The sequence below is a fragment of the Lipotes vexillifer genome, unplaced genomic scaffold, assembly GCF_000442215.2.
Source record: "Lipotes vexillifer unplaced genomic scaffold, Lipotes_vexillifer_v1.1 scaffold989, whole genome shotgun sequence".
In the NCBI taxonomy this organism is placed as follows: domain Eukaryota; kingdom Metazoa; phylum Chordata; class Mammalia; order Artiodactyla; family Lipotidae; genus Lipotes; species Lipotes vexillifer.
Window position 1 is genome coordinate 1087749 of NW_006796817.1, and position 18386 is coordinate 1106134.

At 38.3% G+C, this 18386-nt stretch overlaps 1 protein-coding gene across 1 annotated transcript in view; it reads right to left on the reverse strand.

Moving 5' to 3' along the window:
• The window catches only part of CFAP20DC (CFAP20 domain containing), a 272252-nt gene extending 256886 nt beyond the window's left edge, over positions 1-15366 (reverse strand). The window contains exons 1-4 of the mRNA XM_007469022.1: positions 15346-15366; positions 12842-12931; positions 10253-10346; positions 2859-2931 (exon numbers count right to left, since the gene is read on the reverse strand). Coding sequence (XP_007469084.1) covers positions 2859-2931; positions 10253-10346; positions 12842-12931; positions 15346-15366 — 278 coding nt within the window. The remainder of the gene's footprint in view (positions 1-2858; positions 2932-10252; positions 10347-12841; positions 12932-15345) is intronic.
• Between the last annotated feature and the right edge of the window lie 3020 nt (positions 15367-18386).

Below are 18386 nucleotides of genomic sequence, written 5' to 3' on the forward strand. Positions count from 1 at the left end.
AGTTGCGGGATTCACAATTAATACACAGAAATTTCTTGCATTCCTATACACTAACAATGAGAGATCAGAAAGATAAATTAAGGAAACAATCCCATTTACCACTGCATCAAAAATAATAAAATACAGTAAGTCCCCTACATATGCACCTTCAAGCTGCAAACTTTCAAAGATGCGAATGTGTATCTGGTTCCAGCAAGGAACCAGAAACTGTGCCACCAATGTCAGGTGTAAATGAAATTGCAGCTTGCCCTCCACCTCCTATTGCTAATGATCCTTCAGCTGTATCATCTCCCACCTCTTCTCCCTCCTCCAGTCAGTAATTCTTGCCTGTTCACCTGATGCCAGCCCCTCTAATGCCAGCTGTTATACTGTACTACTGTATTTTTCAAGGTACTGTACTGTAAGATTAACAATGTTTTCTTTATTGTTTGTGTTTGTTTTTTATATGTTATTTGTGTGAAAAGTATTATAAACCTATTACAGTACAGTACTATATAGACGATTGTGTTAGTTGGGCACCTAGACTAACTTCGTTGGACTTACGAACAAATTGGACTTACGAAAGCACTCTTGGAACGGGACTTGTTCATATGTAGGGGACTTACTGTACCTAGGAATAAACCTACCTAAGGAGACAAAAGACCTGTACTGTGAAAACTATAACATACTGATGAAAGAAATCGAAGATGACACAAACAGATGGAATGATACACCCTGTTCCGGGATTGGAAGAATCAATACTGTCAAAATGACTACACTACCCAAGGCAAACTACAGATTCAATGCAATCCCTATCAAATTACCAATGGCATTTTTCACAGAACAAAGAACAAAAATTTTTACGTTTGTATGGAAAGACAAAAGACCCCAAATAGCTAAAGCAATCCTGAGGGAAAAATATGGAGCTGGAGGAATCAGGATCCCTGACTTCAGACTATACTACAAAGCTACAATCATAAAAACAGTATGGTACTGGCACAAAAACAGACATATAGATCAATGGAACAGGATAAAAAGCCCAGAAATAAATCCACTCACTTATGGTCTATTAATCTATGACAAAGGAGGCAAAAATACACATTGGAGAAAAGACAGTCTCTTCAATAAGTGGTGCTGGGAAAACTGGAAAGCTACATGTAAAAGAATGAAATTAGAACACTCCCTAACACCATACACAAAAATAAATTCAAAATGGATTAAAGACCTAAATGTAAGGCCAGATATTATAAAACTCTTAGAGGAAAACATAGGCAGAACACTCTCTGACATAAATCGCATCAATATCTTTTTGGATCCACCTCCTGGAATAATGAAACTAAAATCAAAAATAAAGAAATGGGACCTAATTAAACTTAAAAGCTTCTGAACAGCAAAGGAAACCATAAACAAAACAAAAAGACAACCCACAAAATGGGAGAAAATATTTGCAAACAAAGTGACCAACAAGAAATTATTCTCCAAAATATATAAACAGCTCATGCAGCTCGGTAAAAATAAAACAAACAACCTAATCAAAAAATGGGCAGAAGATCTAAATAGACATTTCTCCAAAGAAGACACACATGGCCAAAAAAGCACATAAAAAGATGCTCAACCTCACTAATTATCAGAGAAATGCAAATCAAAACTATAACGACATATCACCTCACACCTGTCAGAATGGCCATCATCAAAAGTCTACAAACAATAAATTCTGGAGAGGGTGTGGAGAAAAGAGAACCCTCCTACACTGTTGGTTGGAATGTAAACTGGTACAACCACTATGGAGGACAGTATGGAGGTTCCTTAACAAACTAAAAAAAAATAAAACTACCATATGATCTAGCAATCCCACTCCTGGGCATATATCCACAGAAAACCATGATTTGAAAGGATACATATACCCCAATGTTCATTGCAGCACTATTTATAATAGGCAAGACATGGAAACAACCTAAATGTCCATCAACAGATGAATGGATAAAGATGATGTGGTGCATACACACAATGGAATATAGCCACAAAAAAGAATGAAATAATGTCATTTGTAGCAACATGGATGGACCTAGAGACTATCATACTAAGTGAAGTAAGTCAGACAAAGACAAATATCATATGATATCACTCATATGTGGAGCCTAATTTAAAAAATGATACAAATAAACTTATTTGCAAAACAGAAACAGACTCACTGATTTCAAAAACAAATTTATGGTTACCAAAGGTGAAATGTGGGAGGGAGGGATAAATTAGGAGCTTGGGATTAACATACACACACACTACTATATCTAAAATACATAACCAACAAGGACCTACTGTATAGCACAGGGAACTCTATTCAATATTGTGTAATAACGTACATGGGTAAAGATCCTGAAAAAGAATGAATATATGTATATGTATAACTGAATCACTTTGCTGTACACCTGAAACTAACAGAACACTGTAAATCAACTATACTCCAGTAAAATTTAAAAAATAAATAACATTAAAATGAGGTATTTCGATTAATTTAAAACCAAATACAGTTTCCAATAGCAGACAGTACAAAACATAACATCACCCCTCATATGAACTATAAAATCTCAAACTTTTGGATTATTTATTTCTTCAAATTATAGGCTCTTTATTGTCAAATTCAGAATTCTTTGATATTTTCTTAAAACAGATGAAATTTGCTTTCTTCCCTTAGGGAAATGCCAGACTACAGTATATCTGAGAAATACCATTAAATTACTTTAATTACTTCATGTTGACTTGATAAGTCACTGCTTTTTAATGCAAAAACTGCCACTTGTAATTAATGACTCTTCGTACTGCTTCAATTGATCAAATGTCTAATACACATAAAACATTGAAAGAAATTCTGTATATCTTACAGCAATTCGGTGGCGAAGTCTTGTCCCAGGGGTATGTAAATCTGAAGTACAAGAAACCTCTGGATCAGTCCAACTAAAACGAGAGGGGGAAAATATACATTTATATGTCCAAACCAGTTATATGTACATATAAACAATCACATGTCATCAACAAGCTGAAGCTTTTATCATTTCAGTAATACACAGAACTGCAACAGGACTACCCCTGAGTCACAACCTCATTATAAAAGCAAAAAAAATGATGAACTCAAATCAAACTCTAACAACAAATGCTGTCTTTTAAAGTTGCATCTGTGGGCTTGGTGAAATTTTTATGAAAATTTACAAAATAACAATTTTTTTATTTACTATTTTTATTAGGTTGCAAGAAAGTACACATATTCAATAGACACATATAAAATTGAACTATGGACTCATTAAGGTAGTCATAAAAGCATGTGGCAATTATCTTTATTCACTGACAATTTTAACTGTACTTAACAACTTAACGAAAAACAATAGATCAAAAAAACAGTTCTAATTATGACAACTGCAGCTGAAGGTTTGATGAGCCATATCTAGTTCATACGGTTTTAAATGTGTCTAAAATGAGATGGATGAACATATTTTCAGTTATAATACCTTTTGTTAATTTAACACATTTCTGATTAATTTAATGCTCACAAATTAAGACCTGATAGTTTTTATTCCCCATCACCAGCTTCACCTGGATTAAAAAAACATTTGGATAAAGACCTATGGTACTTTTGATAACTGAAGTCTACAACTGCTTCAAAAATCAACTGATTTCATATTACCTCTTCAGACCCATTCACTTAATTCCCTTCCTCTTAGCTTTTGAACTTTTGCTTGATCTCTCAATTATGATGCTCTTAATGAACGTTTTAGTATCACTTCCTCCTAAAACATGACTTCTAGGAACTTTTTTCCCAATGTGAAACACTGGGTAGGAAATGGAAATGTCGATATATCTGTGAACCTCTCCTACAAATCTAACAGTACAGGCCAATATGTGGAGAAAGGCCTCAAGGAAGGCAACCAGTCTACCATGCACGTTATTTTCTGTTTATTCCAACTTAGTAGACTTAACAAATTTAAGTCTTTTAAAGTAACAGTACATGTTTGGGTAGTCTATATATAAAGATCTTCTGGTTTAGAATTCCTATGGTAAAATGTTTTACAACATTCCTGAACAACTTAAACAGTTCCTATATTTTACCCCAAATCTAGTTTCTAAACAAAACCATATTTGACCGAATGTGCTTAACATTTTAAAAATCAAACATACAAAGGTAACTTTTACTTAAAATACTAAGCTTATAAACGGCTGCAAAGAGTCATCAGCAAAGTAAGTAACATAATGGAAATAGGGGTAACAGCCTCTGAACTTAGAAAACTCTCTAGGAATCAGATTCTACCATATTTATGGGAAAAGCCAACAAGACACCCAGAGTTCTGGATTACAAAACCAAAATGAGATACCAAAATGAGGCCAACTTAAATAAACCACCATTAATCAATCTATCTCTCTCTTGCATCTTCCATTGATTGGACCTACAGTATTTTTCCATTGCACAAAGGCCCCCATAAATAGAGCTGAGAGAGCACTGGGATAAATGAAATCACTCTTTACAAAAGGTCCCTAATTTATGTCACAAATCTCACTGAATCAGCACTGTTCTCTTCAAACACAAAGAGCTACACATATAGGGCATTTTTGTATGAACACTTTTAGATATGAAAGATGTTTGCCCCCCAAAAGAGAGCTTTGTAACTCAACTCTCTCACGTATAGAAGCCCTGGTTTCCAAAAGGCTTTACTTCTAAGATTAAAATAAGTACAATACCATATGGTGATCATCTGACAAAGAAAAAAGTACATTAATAACATTTGACATACACTGATCCTGTGTGTCAGAAATGCTAAATAAACTCCACAGTAACATTTTTTTCCCAGTGGCCTAGCAAATATAAACTGACTCCTCATGTCTACATTATATTTAAAATCTGAATTTAAAATCTACATTTAAAATGCTGAATGTGGAACTATTGTTAGTCAAAAACGCCCATCAAGTACATAAAATTCATAAAAATTCACTCTTTTTACTGAAATATCCAGGTTTCTGCAGTTTTATAATCTGTTCTCTGCCTTAGACAAAAACTACCTCTATGTTTTAAGGGGTCAGACCCTTTCTTCTTTTGAATATTTTAAGACACATTTATCTGGTAAAACACCATTAGATTTTTAAAGTGTTTTTTTTTTTTTTTTTTTTTTTTTTTTTTTGCTGTACGCGGGCCTCTCACTGTTGTGGCCTCTCCCGTTGCAGAGCACAGGCTCCGGATGCGCAGGCTCAGCGGCCATGGCTCCCGGGCCCAGCCGCTCCGCGGCATGTGGGATCTTCCCGGACCGGGGCACGAACCCGTATCCCCTGCATTGGCAGGCGGACTCTTAACCACTGCGCCACCAGGGAAGCCCTTAAAGTGTTTTTTACAGTTGTTTCATTACAGCAAATGACAGTTGTATATATACCTCAATATACATTTTGCAAGTGTTACACTGTCCAAAGAGTTGGGACTAGACCACAGTACAGTAATTCTTTATAAGTGACCTGATAAATCATGACTGAAGATATTTCCTGGTTCTATCGCAGCCCTAGCACAAACAGCACACTAAAGTGCAGCTTTCCCACTGCAACACAGAGAACAATTATCCCTTCATTATGGGTTATTCCATATACCTTGGGCAAATCAGAAAACCTGTTTGGGTCTTTTTATTCTTCATGTGTAAAACTGAGTTGATAATTTAGGTTTACCTCTCACAGAATCATTTGTGTAGATTAAATTAGATCTATCATTTAATAAAGATTCACTGAACATATACTATATGCAAGACTCAGTGTTGAAGCTTTTGTAGTGAATAAGACAGGCATGGTCTTATTCTAGTAGCCTCTTAGAACTTATATACTAGTTCCATGAAGGAGAAGGTCAGGGTGCTATGAAAGCATATAATCCTGGGTCCTTGAGAGGAAGAGGACGATGAGTGAAGGTTTTCTTGAAGAAGTAACATTGGAATTCAGCTGGGAAGAATAGCAGGGATTGACTGGGCAAGGAAGATAGGGGTAGAGGAGAGGAATAAATACTGCAGGGAGAGGAAATACTCCATCGTGTGATGGAAGAGGCTATAGTAGATTGCATGAACTTAAAGGCCTAAAGGACTGGTAGAGACAGAAGGGGAAAAGTAGCAGGGGATAAGTCTGGCAAATAGCCAGGAACTCAATTACGCGGGGCCTTGAAAGCCATGTGAAGGATACAGGTCATCCTAAAATCAATGGGAAGCCACTCATCCATTCACTCATTTACTCAACAAAGATTTACTGAATGTCTACTATGTGCCAGGCACTCTTCTAGGTGAACAAAATAGACTAAATTTTTGTGCTGGTAGGCCTTAGTTTCTGGTGGTGATGAAAAAACAATAAAAGAACATAAACAGCATGTTAAATGGTGATAATTACTATAGGAAAAGGGAGAGCAGGGTAAAGGGGATTAAGAATGGGGAAAGGATACAAAGCACAGGTTGTAATTTAAGTATAGGTCAGGATGGGTCCTCACTGAGAAGGTGACATTTTATTTGGTAAAGGCCTGAAGAAGGGGAGAGAGTGAGCCATGTAGCTATTTGGGGAACAAAAGCCCTAGGTAGAGGGTACGGCTTGTGCACAAGGGCTAAGGTGCTAGGGTACCAGGCTATGGTTGAAAAGAGCAAGGAGACCTGTATGGTTTGAGCAGAGTGAAAAAGGAAATAGTAATAGGAGGTAGAGTTAAAGTTAAGTAAAGAGAGTTAAGAGGGCAGCAGATACCACAGGGTCCTAAAGATTTTGGGGTTTTACCCTTAGAGAGATGGAGTATTTTCAGCAGAATCACTCTGGCTGATAAGTTGACAACAGACTGTAGGGAGGCAAGTCAGAAACAGGGAGACTAATTAGAAGACTACTGCAATAATCCAAGCATGAGATAATGGTGGCTTGGACCAGGGTGGTAGCAGGGAGGTGGCAAGAAGTAGTCAGACTCTAAATCTAATTTAAAGATAGAGCCAATAAGATTTTCTAGATGAAAAAAAGGAAAAATCAAGCTGATTTAAGAGTTTTTGGTCTGAGCAACTGAAAGACAAATTGCTAACAACTGAGATGGGGCAGTCTGCAGGAGGAGGAAGAAAAATTTCTAGGGTAAAGCTGTCCAAGTATAAATGTCAACTAAGCAACTGAATATACAAATCTGGAGTTTGGGACACAAGTCAGAGGTGGAAATGTAAGCTAGTATACAACAGAGATGATATTTAAAGCCATGAGACTAGAGCCCAAAACCAAAGGAGTAAATGTAGTTCAAGGTCAAGAAGGTCAAGGACTGAGTCCAGAGGCATTGCAGCATTAAGTTGTGTTGGGGAGAAGAGGAAGAACCATGAAAGGAGACTAAGAAGAAAGACCAGCCAAGTAGGAGGAAAAATCTATGAGTATGGGCATCCTGGAAGATGAGTGAAGAAAGTACTATATCAAGGAGGACTGTGTCACCTTTGTCAATGCTGCTGTTAAGTTAAGCAAGATGAGGGCTGAAAACTGGCCATTGGATTCAGGAACAGAGAGAGAACTAGTGACTGTGACAAGCGCAGTATCAGCAGAATAGTGAAGTCAAAGTCACTAAAGGGTTTTAGAAAGAGGAAGTCATAATGAGTTTATTTAAAAAAAAAAAATACCAAAAGTTGGGGCAGGGGGAGGCTGAGAGGAACCTCATAAAGATGACCTCATCCACCAGAGCAGCTGAAACTTAGATCAACACAGGGCTTCAGGGATGCTGATCCCGACAGACACACCATTTGATTCAGATGCCACAGGCAGAGAAAACAATGGTTTCAAACATGAGCCTCAAACAGAAAGTCCCCAGACAGACCATCCAAATGATAGATGTTTACATGTAACAGAGCTTCTTCTCATTATGGGCAACTCTATATAACATGTTCCAGCATTAATAGCAACTGGCATTAATAGCAACTGGCTAATGATTTACAAGTCTCATTATCAAGGCCAAATGGTTACCAGAAGAAATTATAACCTAAAATGTTAAAGTTTCTTAGTATGGCAAGTTTAACAAAATTACTAAACACCAACTATATATGACACACTAAGTTAGGGGTACAAAGTAGATGATGCAAGAGTCCTGCCCTGGAGAAGTACACAATCTGATAATCAATATCACACCTTCCTTTATTTGATCAGATGCTGAGTTTAAAAAAAAACTTTGCCATATTTAGAGATGCTCAAATATAATTCAGAAATATTGCTATTTCAAGTGAAAAGTTAAAAATACTGAATTTCACTATTAGACTTTCTTCACATGTACTTAATATAGTAGGAAACACATACAAGGTACCTAATGTCAAGTTGGCATAAATAAAGTGGATGTTTACTCTTAAAATAGGAATACATAATGGTAATTGAACTTAATTTAGAAATGTTAACAGAAAGCCAATTCTCTATTCAAGGCATGCCATTAAATTTAAATTTAACGATAACAATGTCACATAGAAGGTCATTTTATACAAGTGAAAATAACTATAAATTCCCATTGTCAAAAATTCCAAATAATCTTAAAAACATTGGTGCAGGACAGACTATATAAACTGTTTCATTTGTTACAGGGCTGCACATGTTACTGAAAAGCCAGATTAATTTTTAATTACAGGGCATTGTGCAAGAAATACATTACAAGATTCTTCCCTTTCTTCCAGTTAAAACTATCATCTTTCCATTTTTAAAAAGCAATTATAACACATTAAATTTGTTTTATTTCTAAAAAGAAACTTAGATAAAAGTGGGAAAGGGGAGCTTGTCTTTAATCACTGAGCATTTGGTAGAGGAGAAACTCTTTCTCAGAGCCAACTGAGAAACATTATTAGAAGTGATTTGATTTTGTCAATAACATCATCATATGCATAGATGCTGAAGGCATCATGTGGAAGGAGGGGCCAACAGTAAGAAAAAACAAAAGAACACTGGTTTAGAATAAAGTTATGTTCCTGTAAATCAAATGTGTCTATTTTACAAAGTCAACATTCTTAAAAAAGACAGACCATGTTTCCTGTTAAAGAATAACCTCCAGTTTCAGACATGTTTCCATGGCTCATCTTAGTTCACTTTATTTATCAGTACAAATTTATGCAGAAATGACAAAAATCTTTGCTATTAAAAAATGCAAACTATGAGGAAATCATGATTTTAAAACGGTAGTAAATTTTATAAAATTATTTTAACAGTGATTACCCCTTCTTTTTGAGGTTCTGTTTCTTATTTTATTTAGAAAGATACCACTTTAAAATAAATCATCTTCCATCTATAATTTCTATGGTTTGGTTTATGTCTTAGAAATCTAAAATATGCATGTAGTAGCTTGAAATAGCAGATAAAACACACAGTCTATAAAAGTTTAGAAAACCGAATTAAAATGAGAAAATCAGATACCAAGAATAGGTCTTTTCATAGTCCCTGGTACACAACAGGTATTCAATAAATGTTCTTAATGAATGAAGAAGTAAAGAATGATTGTAAAAAAACAGGTGGTTACCTACATTTGCTAAGTCACAATAGTTAAATATTGGATACAGTTAATGAAAATATGATTAAGCATTTTGATAAATTATATTTCTTAAATCACATCAGTGTACACAAAGCCTAATTTGGTGGCAGAGGCTTGAATTTTAACCCCAGTGTGGCCAATAACTGGGCTTCTGATCATAAATTTAGGTTATCTCTCAGGGTTCCTTCTGCTTTAAACCTCTGATCCTCATTTCCAAAGTAGATAAGAATTGAGGTCTATTTTGGGGGTTTTTGTTAAATCACATATTCATATCTTTACTCATTAGATACTAATATTTCTAAAGGTATATAAGTTGATATCTTACTAAATAATGCCTTATATAGTATTTTACATAAATTTTTTTCTCACAAATTGATTTACAATAATTTAGGAACTCATGGTCTCTTGATGAGGAACCAACCTCAGTGTGTTCATCTGTAAAAGAGCTATTGTGAGGATTGAAAAAATTAAAAAATATGAAATGCTTAGAAAGTCATTGGCACACAGTAAGTGCTTAATAAATATCATTACTAGTCTAATTAATTGAATAATCTTCTAAATCTTCTTTAACATATAAGTAAATTTCTAATAAACAATAAAGCAGAATCTCTTTTCAAAAGCCTGGCATAAAGTTACTCTCTAAATTAAAAAAAATCTTATTACTTTACATCGACAGATGCCAGTAAAAGTCAAACTAATAGGCCTGTTTATGAGACTTAAAAGTGTAATGTTAAGCATCAAATGTTAAGCTTCAATATTAAAAGTCTTACTTACGGATTTGCTTATTCTCCTTTGGTAATTGAATTTTATTTGTTTGGCTGCTGCCTTCCAGGACAAACACAAAACTTTTAACTTCTTTATCAAATTCCTACAGAACAAAAATGAAAACAGTGGTTACTGCATATTTTATTTGACTTGTATTATAAAATTGGAGAAGCAAGCCCACAGAAAAAGCCCTACACTGAAATGACTTAAAATAAGCTCAGGCCTTGATGATACTCTTACACTGAGACTTGCTGGGAACTGGAATATAGAAGCCACCCTTAGCCACTTGGCAAATTCTCTACTATATCAAGATACTCTTCCTCTAGATGATAAAAAGTTCTCCAACTTCAGGGATTCCCAAGTTACTAATTTAAAGTTTCCAGAGTTTAGTTACCCTTTCCCTCCTTTAACCTATGTATTTCTGTCTAATAGCATAGGCTGAACATCACTTTCTGTTAACAGTACAATAAACCATCTAATCTATGTTGTATCTAGTTTGGAAGTTCCTTGGTTTCAAGCCATGGCTCATATAGAATTAATCAGTGCCTTATTTTACTAGTCTTCTAACTTGAAGTTCTATACATCATTTACTTAAAATCAGTACAAATTAAAGAGTTACAACTAAGGTTACCTAAAAAATGAACAGAAACAAAACAAGCTTGGAAATGAAAAACTTACACATGAGAGTCTAATTTCCATCAGTCAAAGTGCTAATGTAAATGGTTATTTTTTTATCTTGGAGCAAATCTCCAATCTTTAAGTATAAAGACTCCTTTTTCACAATAAAATATTTCATAGATCCTCCCACTCTTCCTTTTTGTATATGTTAAGAAATACATTGTAACTAATGGCTGCTAAGAATTAACATTTAAATAAAACTGTATCATATCCATCACAATAGCATCTCTTATGTCTTCCAAATGAACACACACATCGAGTGTATTATTTCATCTACACACAAGCTGGGCATATACTAAAACCTTTCAACAGCTTACCAAAATCTTGAGCACGGCCACAAATCCTTGTGTAAGCCTAGCCCCTGCCCAGTTTTTCAAACCTCATCTCCTGCCTCGCACTCTCCCTCACTCTGAATCCTAGCCTCTGTAGCCTTCTAGCAGTTTCTTAAAAATTCTAAGCTCCTCCAAAGCAAGGACTTTGTACCTGCTTTTCTCATTGCCTGAAATGTGCTTCTCTCTACCAGCTCCACCTGGTGCCTAGTTAGTTCTCAGAGATCAAGTATCATTTCCTCAGGGAAGCCTTACCTAATCTCTCTGCTCTGTATCCACACAGCCACATTTAACTTTTATTCATAGTAAGAGCTATATAATTTTGATCAAGTCACTTAACCTTACTATGCCTATAATATAGGCATAAGGGTACCTTGTGAGATACAAGGTTATTGTATGGATTATATAACATGTAATGTGCTGAATCCTATGGCTGGCAAATAGTAAGCACTCAATTAAGAGTAGTTTAAAAAAAAAACTATCCATAGAACAAAGTCCCTAGAAAGGTGTTTTTCTCTCAACTGTACAAGAGAGAAGAGGAAGAGGAAAGAACAGGGAAGGATACAGATTTTTAGATCTGGTAGCAGCAAGATGAGGTAGTTTCTACCTGCGACATCAGTTTTCCCTGTGAAACAGGGGTGAGGTCTTCTGGTGAATGAGTGAGGAGGGTCTGTCCTGGGTGTGGGATGGGGATGGGGGTAAGAAGTTAATGGCTGGAAAACTGAAGATAATGGAGAAAGAACCATTTTAGAGAACAAGAGAACAGGAGAACTTCCGGGGCTGTTGACACTGAATTTATAGCATTATCGATCTGAGAGACTATAGCTATTTTCCCAAAGGTACTGAGAAGCCCAGATGCAGGCACAGAAAAGAGAGAGTCAGGGATTCAGAAATGGTTGGCGTTTGCTAGGCAGGCATAATGAAAGGACAAGGAACAGGGGCATTCGAGGTCTTGACTGGGAAGTGACTGAAATAATGGACCATGGATTCTGGGCTGGAGAGAAAAGAAAGTGAAGACAGGGTGAGTGAGTAAGTAGGTTAACTAAGTAAGTAAATAAATCTAAACACAGGGAGAAAAGTAGAATGGTCAATGGCCTAAGAGTCTCAATTAGGTTGAAGAAAAAATGCAGTGGGAGTAACTAGGCAGGCAACATTAAGAATCGAAGACTGGACCCAGAGAGGGATGTCTCAAGTTCTCACTTGGTAACTTCAGAGGCCCTGCAATTTTCGGTGATAAGGTACAAGGTTTGACAGTGGGAAAGGCTGCTGAAGTAGAGTGGAAGACGTCATCAGAGATGAAGAAATCAAGAAGCTGAGAAGCCCAGGGTTTGGAGACTTTTCCTCACAGAAACTCAAGTCACCTAAAACAGCAGCAGGACTTGGCATATAGAGATGGGTTATGAGCTGTGTGCCAAGGTCTTCAATGGCCAAGGAGGGGTGTCTGTGAGGGCTGCAGCCAATGATATCATGAAAGGGTTTTGAAGTGAATGAACAGAAAAACCGGTTCTGAAATCTTACCAAGCCCTTCTTGTTATAATCTTTACTCTCATTTCTTTCCAGGATTTAGGTCGCTCTAATTTCTAACACTTACTTTCCAAATCACAGATGGACTGCCAAGGATCTTCCATTTTGCTCCAGGATTTTTTCCCTGAGCACTGAAGATTTCAACAAATGCACCTCCCTAGGAAAAAAAAATATTAAAAATTAAAGTGAAAAACAATGCTAAGGAGGAAATACTATCCACCACATAGTCTATACCCACTGTTCCAGGCATCTGTAAGTTAAGTACATCTGAGAGGAAACATTATCCCTCTTATCACTCCTACTTTATATCTTGATTGTATCTAAGCAACAACTGCTCTGATTCAGGTCACCTTGAATTAATGGTTTAAGAAATGTTTTTAAAAGCATGATAAACATTAAATAAACTCCATGCCATACAAACCTTACAGTCTCTCAGTGTAAGGTTCAGTTACTTCACATGTATAGTTCATGCTTACAAAATATTCTATTCAGCACACACTAAAGGGTTTAAACTCAACTCTCAAGGCAGGCTAATAAAATCTGATAGTTATCTCTGGCTACAAGCTTTTTAGTTACACTAACCTGAGCTCCAGTACCAGGTTTGCCATTTATTAACTACCTAACTTTGGAGTTACTTAACCTCTTGATTTTCTATCTGTAAAATGGGTTGTTAGATTACATAGGATAATAAACATAAACCATCACACTCAATGAAGTGTGATGCACAAAGCAAGGGCTCATTAGTACCAGCAATGATTATTCAAAACAAGGGCAAACTGGATAGTTTAGTACTGGGTCAATAAAAGAAGCTTGGACTTGGAGAGGGAGTGATTCTTATTTTGAGGATTCCTATAAGATCTTTTTATATATTTAATACAAATTAATTTGTATTAATTTATAAAATCTATAAAATCTATACCAAATTTATATCTATAAAATATATACCAAATTTATATCTATAAAATATGTACCAAAAAAATAGAGAATAATTTCCATAGACATGCTAAGTGTTCCCTATTGTAAACCTGGGAACATGGAGGGACATGCTCTTGTAAAAACACTAAACACATTACTGAGTGTCCATAAGCTTTAATTATAAGACAGGAATTAAAGATGATTGTCTCTAAGGAAGAGTTTATTGCAAGAAACTGAAAACCTGAAATGAGAGTAAATATGGTTAAATTATAAGCAGCACATGAGCAAATCTGTCTGACTTTCATAAAGAATTTCCTGCTTTTAATTTCTCTCAATAATATAAAGATATTTTTGCTTCTGAGTTTTAACAAGTAATCACTTGAAGTTAAGACATTTAACGTCTTCAGTAGACAGTACTATGTGCAAACTGTGTGGAATTGAATTACTATAGCTTCTGGGGTCAGGTCATATTTCACTATGAATTTTAAATGTGAGGAAGCTTTTTCTTTTTTTTTTTTAAGAGAAAAATCCTTATACCTGGTAAGATAGAAAAATACCTCCCCCGCCCCCATTTCTGCTATCACCTGTTTCCCACAGTAGACATCTGCTTTTTTTATAATATATTTTACCTATATTAAGCAAGAAAAACTCTCTAAAATTGTTACAACAGATTTAATGACACCAAACAGAATAGAAGAAAGAGAACTGCAGAATACTCTGAGGGCACTCATAAGAAGGCAGGTAGTATTTGATGAAAAGGTAGAAGCAACAAAGAGGTGACCAGTGGAGGACTGTTCCGGCACAGGGACGAAATTGTTCGTAACAGCAGTATTAGGACAGCAGACAGACTGTGAATTGAGAGTGTAACCTCAGGTAGAGGTGGGAGGGGAGGGGAGGAGACTAGGGGCAAGCGAGATCAGGGAGGTGCCCAGTGAAGTGAGGAAAGCAGGAGCGCTTTGGAGACCCTCTAAGATACTCAAAGTGACTGAGGAAGACCCAGAAGCAGTTTTCCTGAGTGTGGTATTTAGACCACCTGCATCAGAATCAAATGGAGAAAGGTGCTATAAAGGTAAATTACCTAGCCCCGTCAACAGAGATTCTGATTCATTCTATTTGATGTGAGGCTCAAGAAATCCGTATTTTTACAAGTACTCCAAATGATCTTAATGTACCACAGCCTTTGAGAATCACTGACCCGCCCCCAATTTGCGGGGAAAAGAAAACAGCACACGGCCAAAGTGCTTTTTCTCTTTCTTGGCTTAACCCATTCAGGCATTCACTCATTCACTCTCTGCTAAATAGCTTCTGAGTTACCAGTGTGCCTCAGTATTGTTAAAACTCAAGGTTTACGGGTCCTGCCCTTAAGGTTCTGATTCCGGGGATCCGGTTGGGGTTTAAGGCTGCATTTCAGTCAGAACCACAGGAAATCCCTACACCTTGAGAAGCACGGAGCTGGAGAGGGAACGTCAAATCATAAGCCCACACGGCAGTTGCTTTCTTTTCTTTCTCTTTTTGGGTCAAGACCACTTATCCATTAGTTCCTTCTTACCCCGAGAAAGACAGTATTACTTGGGGGGGGGGCCCTCTTCCCCCGGACGTGAGCTATCTCACCGAACAGTACAAAGCTAGACCGGTTGGAGAGCCGTTTCCGGTTACCTGGTACTCATTTTTGAACATTCCCGCCGGGGGCCCGGGGCTTGAGGGGCACCGGAATTCAGGGCTTCCAGAGAGTAGCGTGACCCTGACGGCTGGAAATCGGCGGGCGGGAAGCCAGGGCCCGACGGGCGGGGAAGGGCTTCGTGGCCAGCCCCAACTCGGTCAGGCTCTTCTCCGCCCTTTGTCAGCTCCACCTCGGGCCCCCAACCCGAACCATCGCGGCCCCGCCTCCGGGACGCCGGAGTCTGGGAGGGGACAGCTGCCTGGGCGGGCTCCGGGCGGCCCCAGGGGACTGAGCGTGTGCGTAACCTACGTGACAGAGAGCCCAGACGCTGAACCTCCGACAACCGCCCGCATGCTCACGGGAGAAAGGCTGGCGCGTTCTCGCCACCGCCCCGGCCCGCCTCCGAATCCGCTCGGAAGAGGGCCGAGCGGGGCGGACGTTCCGACCGCGCCCATTGGTTCCCACGAGGCGCCTGCGCGTGGCGCTGGCCGAGCTTCACGCCGACGGACACGTGAGACTACGCAGTGACGTAGGCGTTGCCCAGGCAACTGACCGTCTTTCGCTCAAAGCGTGGGACGCCCAACCTGTGACCAGCGCCCGCCCTAGGTCGTGACCTGTGTCTGCAAAAAAGCCTAAACTTAACCTGGCTTAAGAGCTACCACAGGTGCTGGATTCTGCTAGAAAACCTGTCACGTCGGCTTGGTCTCTCTTCGTTGTAAACACTGATAACTGGTAGGTTGCTGAAGGAAATGGAGTCGTGGAATCATGGAACCCTCATGGAACCTTTCGCTCGAGGTTCCCAAACTTGGCTTCGTTGAGGCACTGATAGGGTCCGCCATCCCCTTTCATTGTTTCAGAAGGCCCAAGGAAGGTCACTGCACACTTCAAAAAGCCAAGGTTTTTGCCCAAATTAATAACTACATACGTTATTGAGCCAGGCGCTCTGTTAAGTTTAACTGGTTCTGTGTCTGAACCACTTTTACAGTGTAGGTGTTATCGTCCATTTTTGGCTAAGAAACTGTGGCTCCGAAAGGTAAAATATTTTGCCTAAGCTCGCATGGCCAGTAAGTGATGGAGCTGGTTTGGAGCTCGTACCTAACTCAAAGCTGAGTTAGGTCAGTGGCTCAGGGTTAATCAGTAGTCAGGTACCACTCCTGGGGCCCTTGCTGTAGGCCAAGTGGTTCACAACCCTGTGAAGTAAGGGTTAGTCTCCTTTCAGTTGAGATCACTGAGGTTCTGAGTCGATTAGGAATTTACTCAAGGATGCAGTATTGATTTTTGTTTGTGGCACCATGGATCATGTACAGGATGAGAAAATGAATGCTTTCTGGACCTGCTTCTTGTCAGGGCTAAGAAGGAAAGATAAGGAACAAATTTACTTGAATACACTAATACTGGATGTGTACAAGATAGAGGTGGGGCTCTCACATAGCTGTAAATTGCAGTACAATATCTAGAATTCAGACTTGGTTTCTAGAGCTCAAACCTAGTTCAGCAACAGTTTTTGGCAGGACTCTGCTGGGGGCTTTGGGAATTATGGTCAGTAGACATGGTGTCTATCTTGTTATCTAATAGGGGACATTTATCCATCCATTCATTTAAGAGAGAACTCTTAGTAATGTAGTATATTCCAGACACTATACTAAGAGCTAGGTGTATAGAGAAGGCCCCCCATCTTCGTGTAGCTTGCATATTCATGGGGCAAGGCACAATAAAGAAGTGAACAAACAAATAATTACAACTTGTGATAAATGCCATGGATCCAGTGGTAGGAATTAACATTGGAGGGTATATTAGTTTCCCGTGGCTGCTGTAACAAATTGTCACAAGCTGGGTGGCTTAAAACAGCACAGATTTATTCTCTCACAGTTCTGGAGGCTGGAAATCCAAAATCAAGGTGTCAGCAGGGTAGCACCCCCTTTGGAGGCTTTGTAGGAGAATCTGACCTTTGCCTCTTCCATCTCTGGTGGCTATTGGCATCCCTTGACTTGTGGCTGCGTCTCTTAAATCTCTGCCTCCGTAGTCACAGTCCCTCTTCCTCTTCTGTGTGTGTCTTTTCCTCTGTGTATCTCTTAAAAGGAGAGTTGTGATGGCATTTAGGGCCTACTTGGATAATTCAGGGTAAACTCCGTATTTCAACATCCTTAATTACATTGCAAAGACCTTTTTTGCCAAATAAGGAAGCATTCACATGTTCCAGGGGATAGATGTAAATATCTTTTTGGGGGGAGGCATAGCATTTTTGGATGATGCAAGTCAACACAAAGGATGACTTGCACTGTAATATAAAGTAGTCTTTCATAAATACTATAAGAGTGGGAAAAAGTACAGTGAGAGTACAGGAGGAATCTAGGGAACATCCTAAGGCTTTTAACAATATAGTTGAGTCTCTGAACGTATTTTGACACCACAGATGAAGAGAAACCCTGAATCTTTGTCCTATGCTATTTTCTTTCTACTCCTCATCATTATATGAATTTATTTATTTATTTGTTTATCACCTATCTTCACCTGTTAGAAGGTAAATTCTATGAAGGCGAGGACTTCTGCGTTCATCATTATTTCCCATGTCCTAGAGTAATGCTTGGTACATAGTAGATATTTTATAAAAACATATTTATTGATCAAATTAAAGGCACCTGTCCTTTTGAACTCACCATGTCCAAAACAAAACTCCAAACATGCGCCTTTCTTATCTTTCCCAATCTCACTAATATCACAGTGCCTCCTGCTTCCTCACTAGCTGCAATGGGCAGCCTCTAAAATGGCCCCCAATGATCTCCATCTTCTGGTAGGCATGCCCTTTGTGTAATCTTCTCCCCTTGGGTATGGACTGAACCTAGTGACTCACTTCTTATGAATACAATACGGCAAAAGTTCCGAGATGTTATTTCCATGATAAGGTTACAAAAAGACTCTGATTTCCTTCTTGCTTGCCTTGTTTCACTCTGATATCCTTGCTTGCTCTGGTTTTTCCCCCTCCCATCCCCCAGCTTCCCCAGTCCTCACTCTGAAGGAAGCAAGTTGCTGTGTTAGC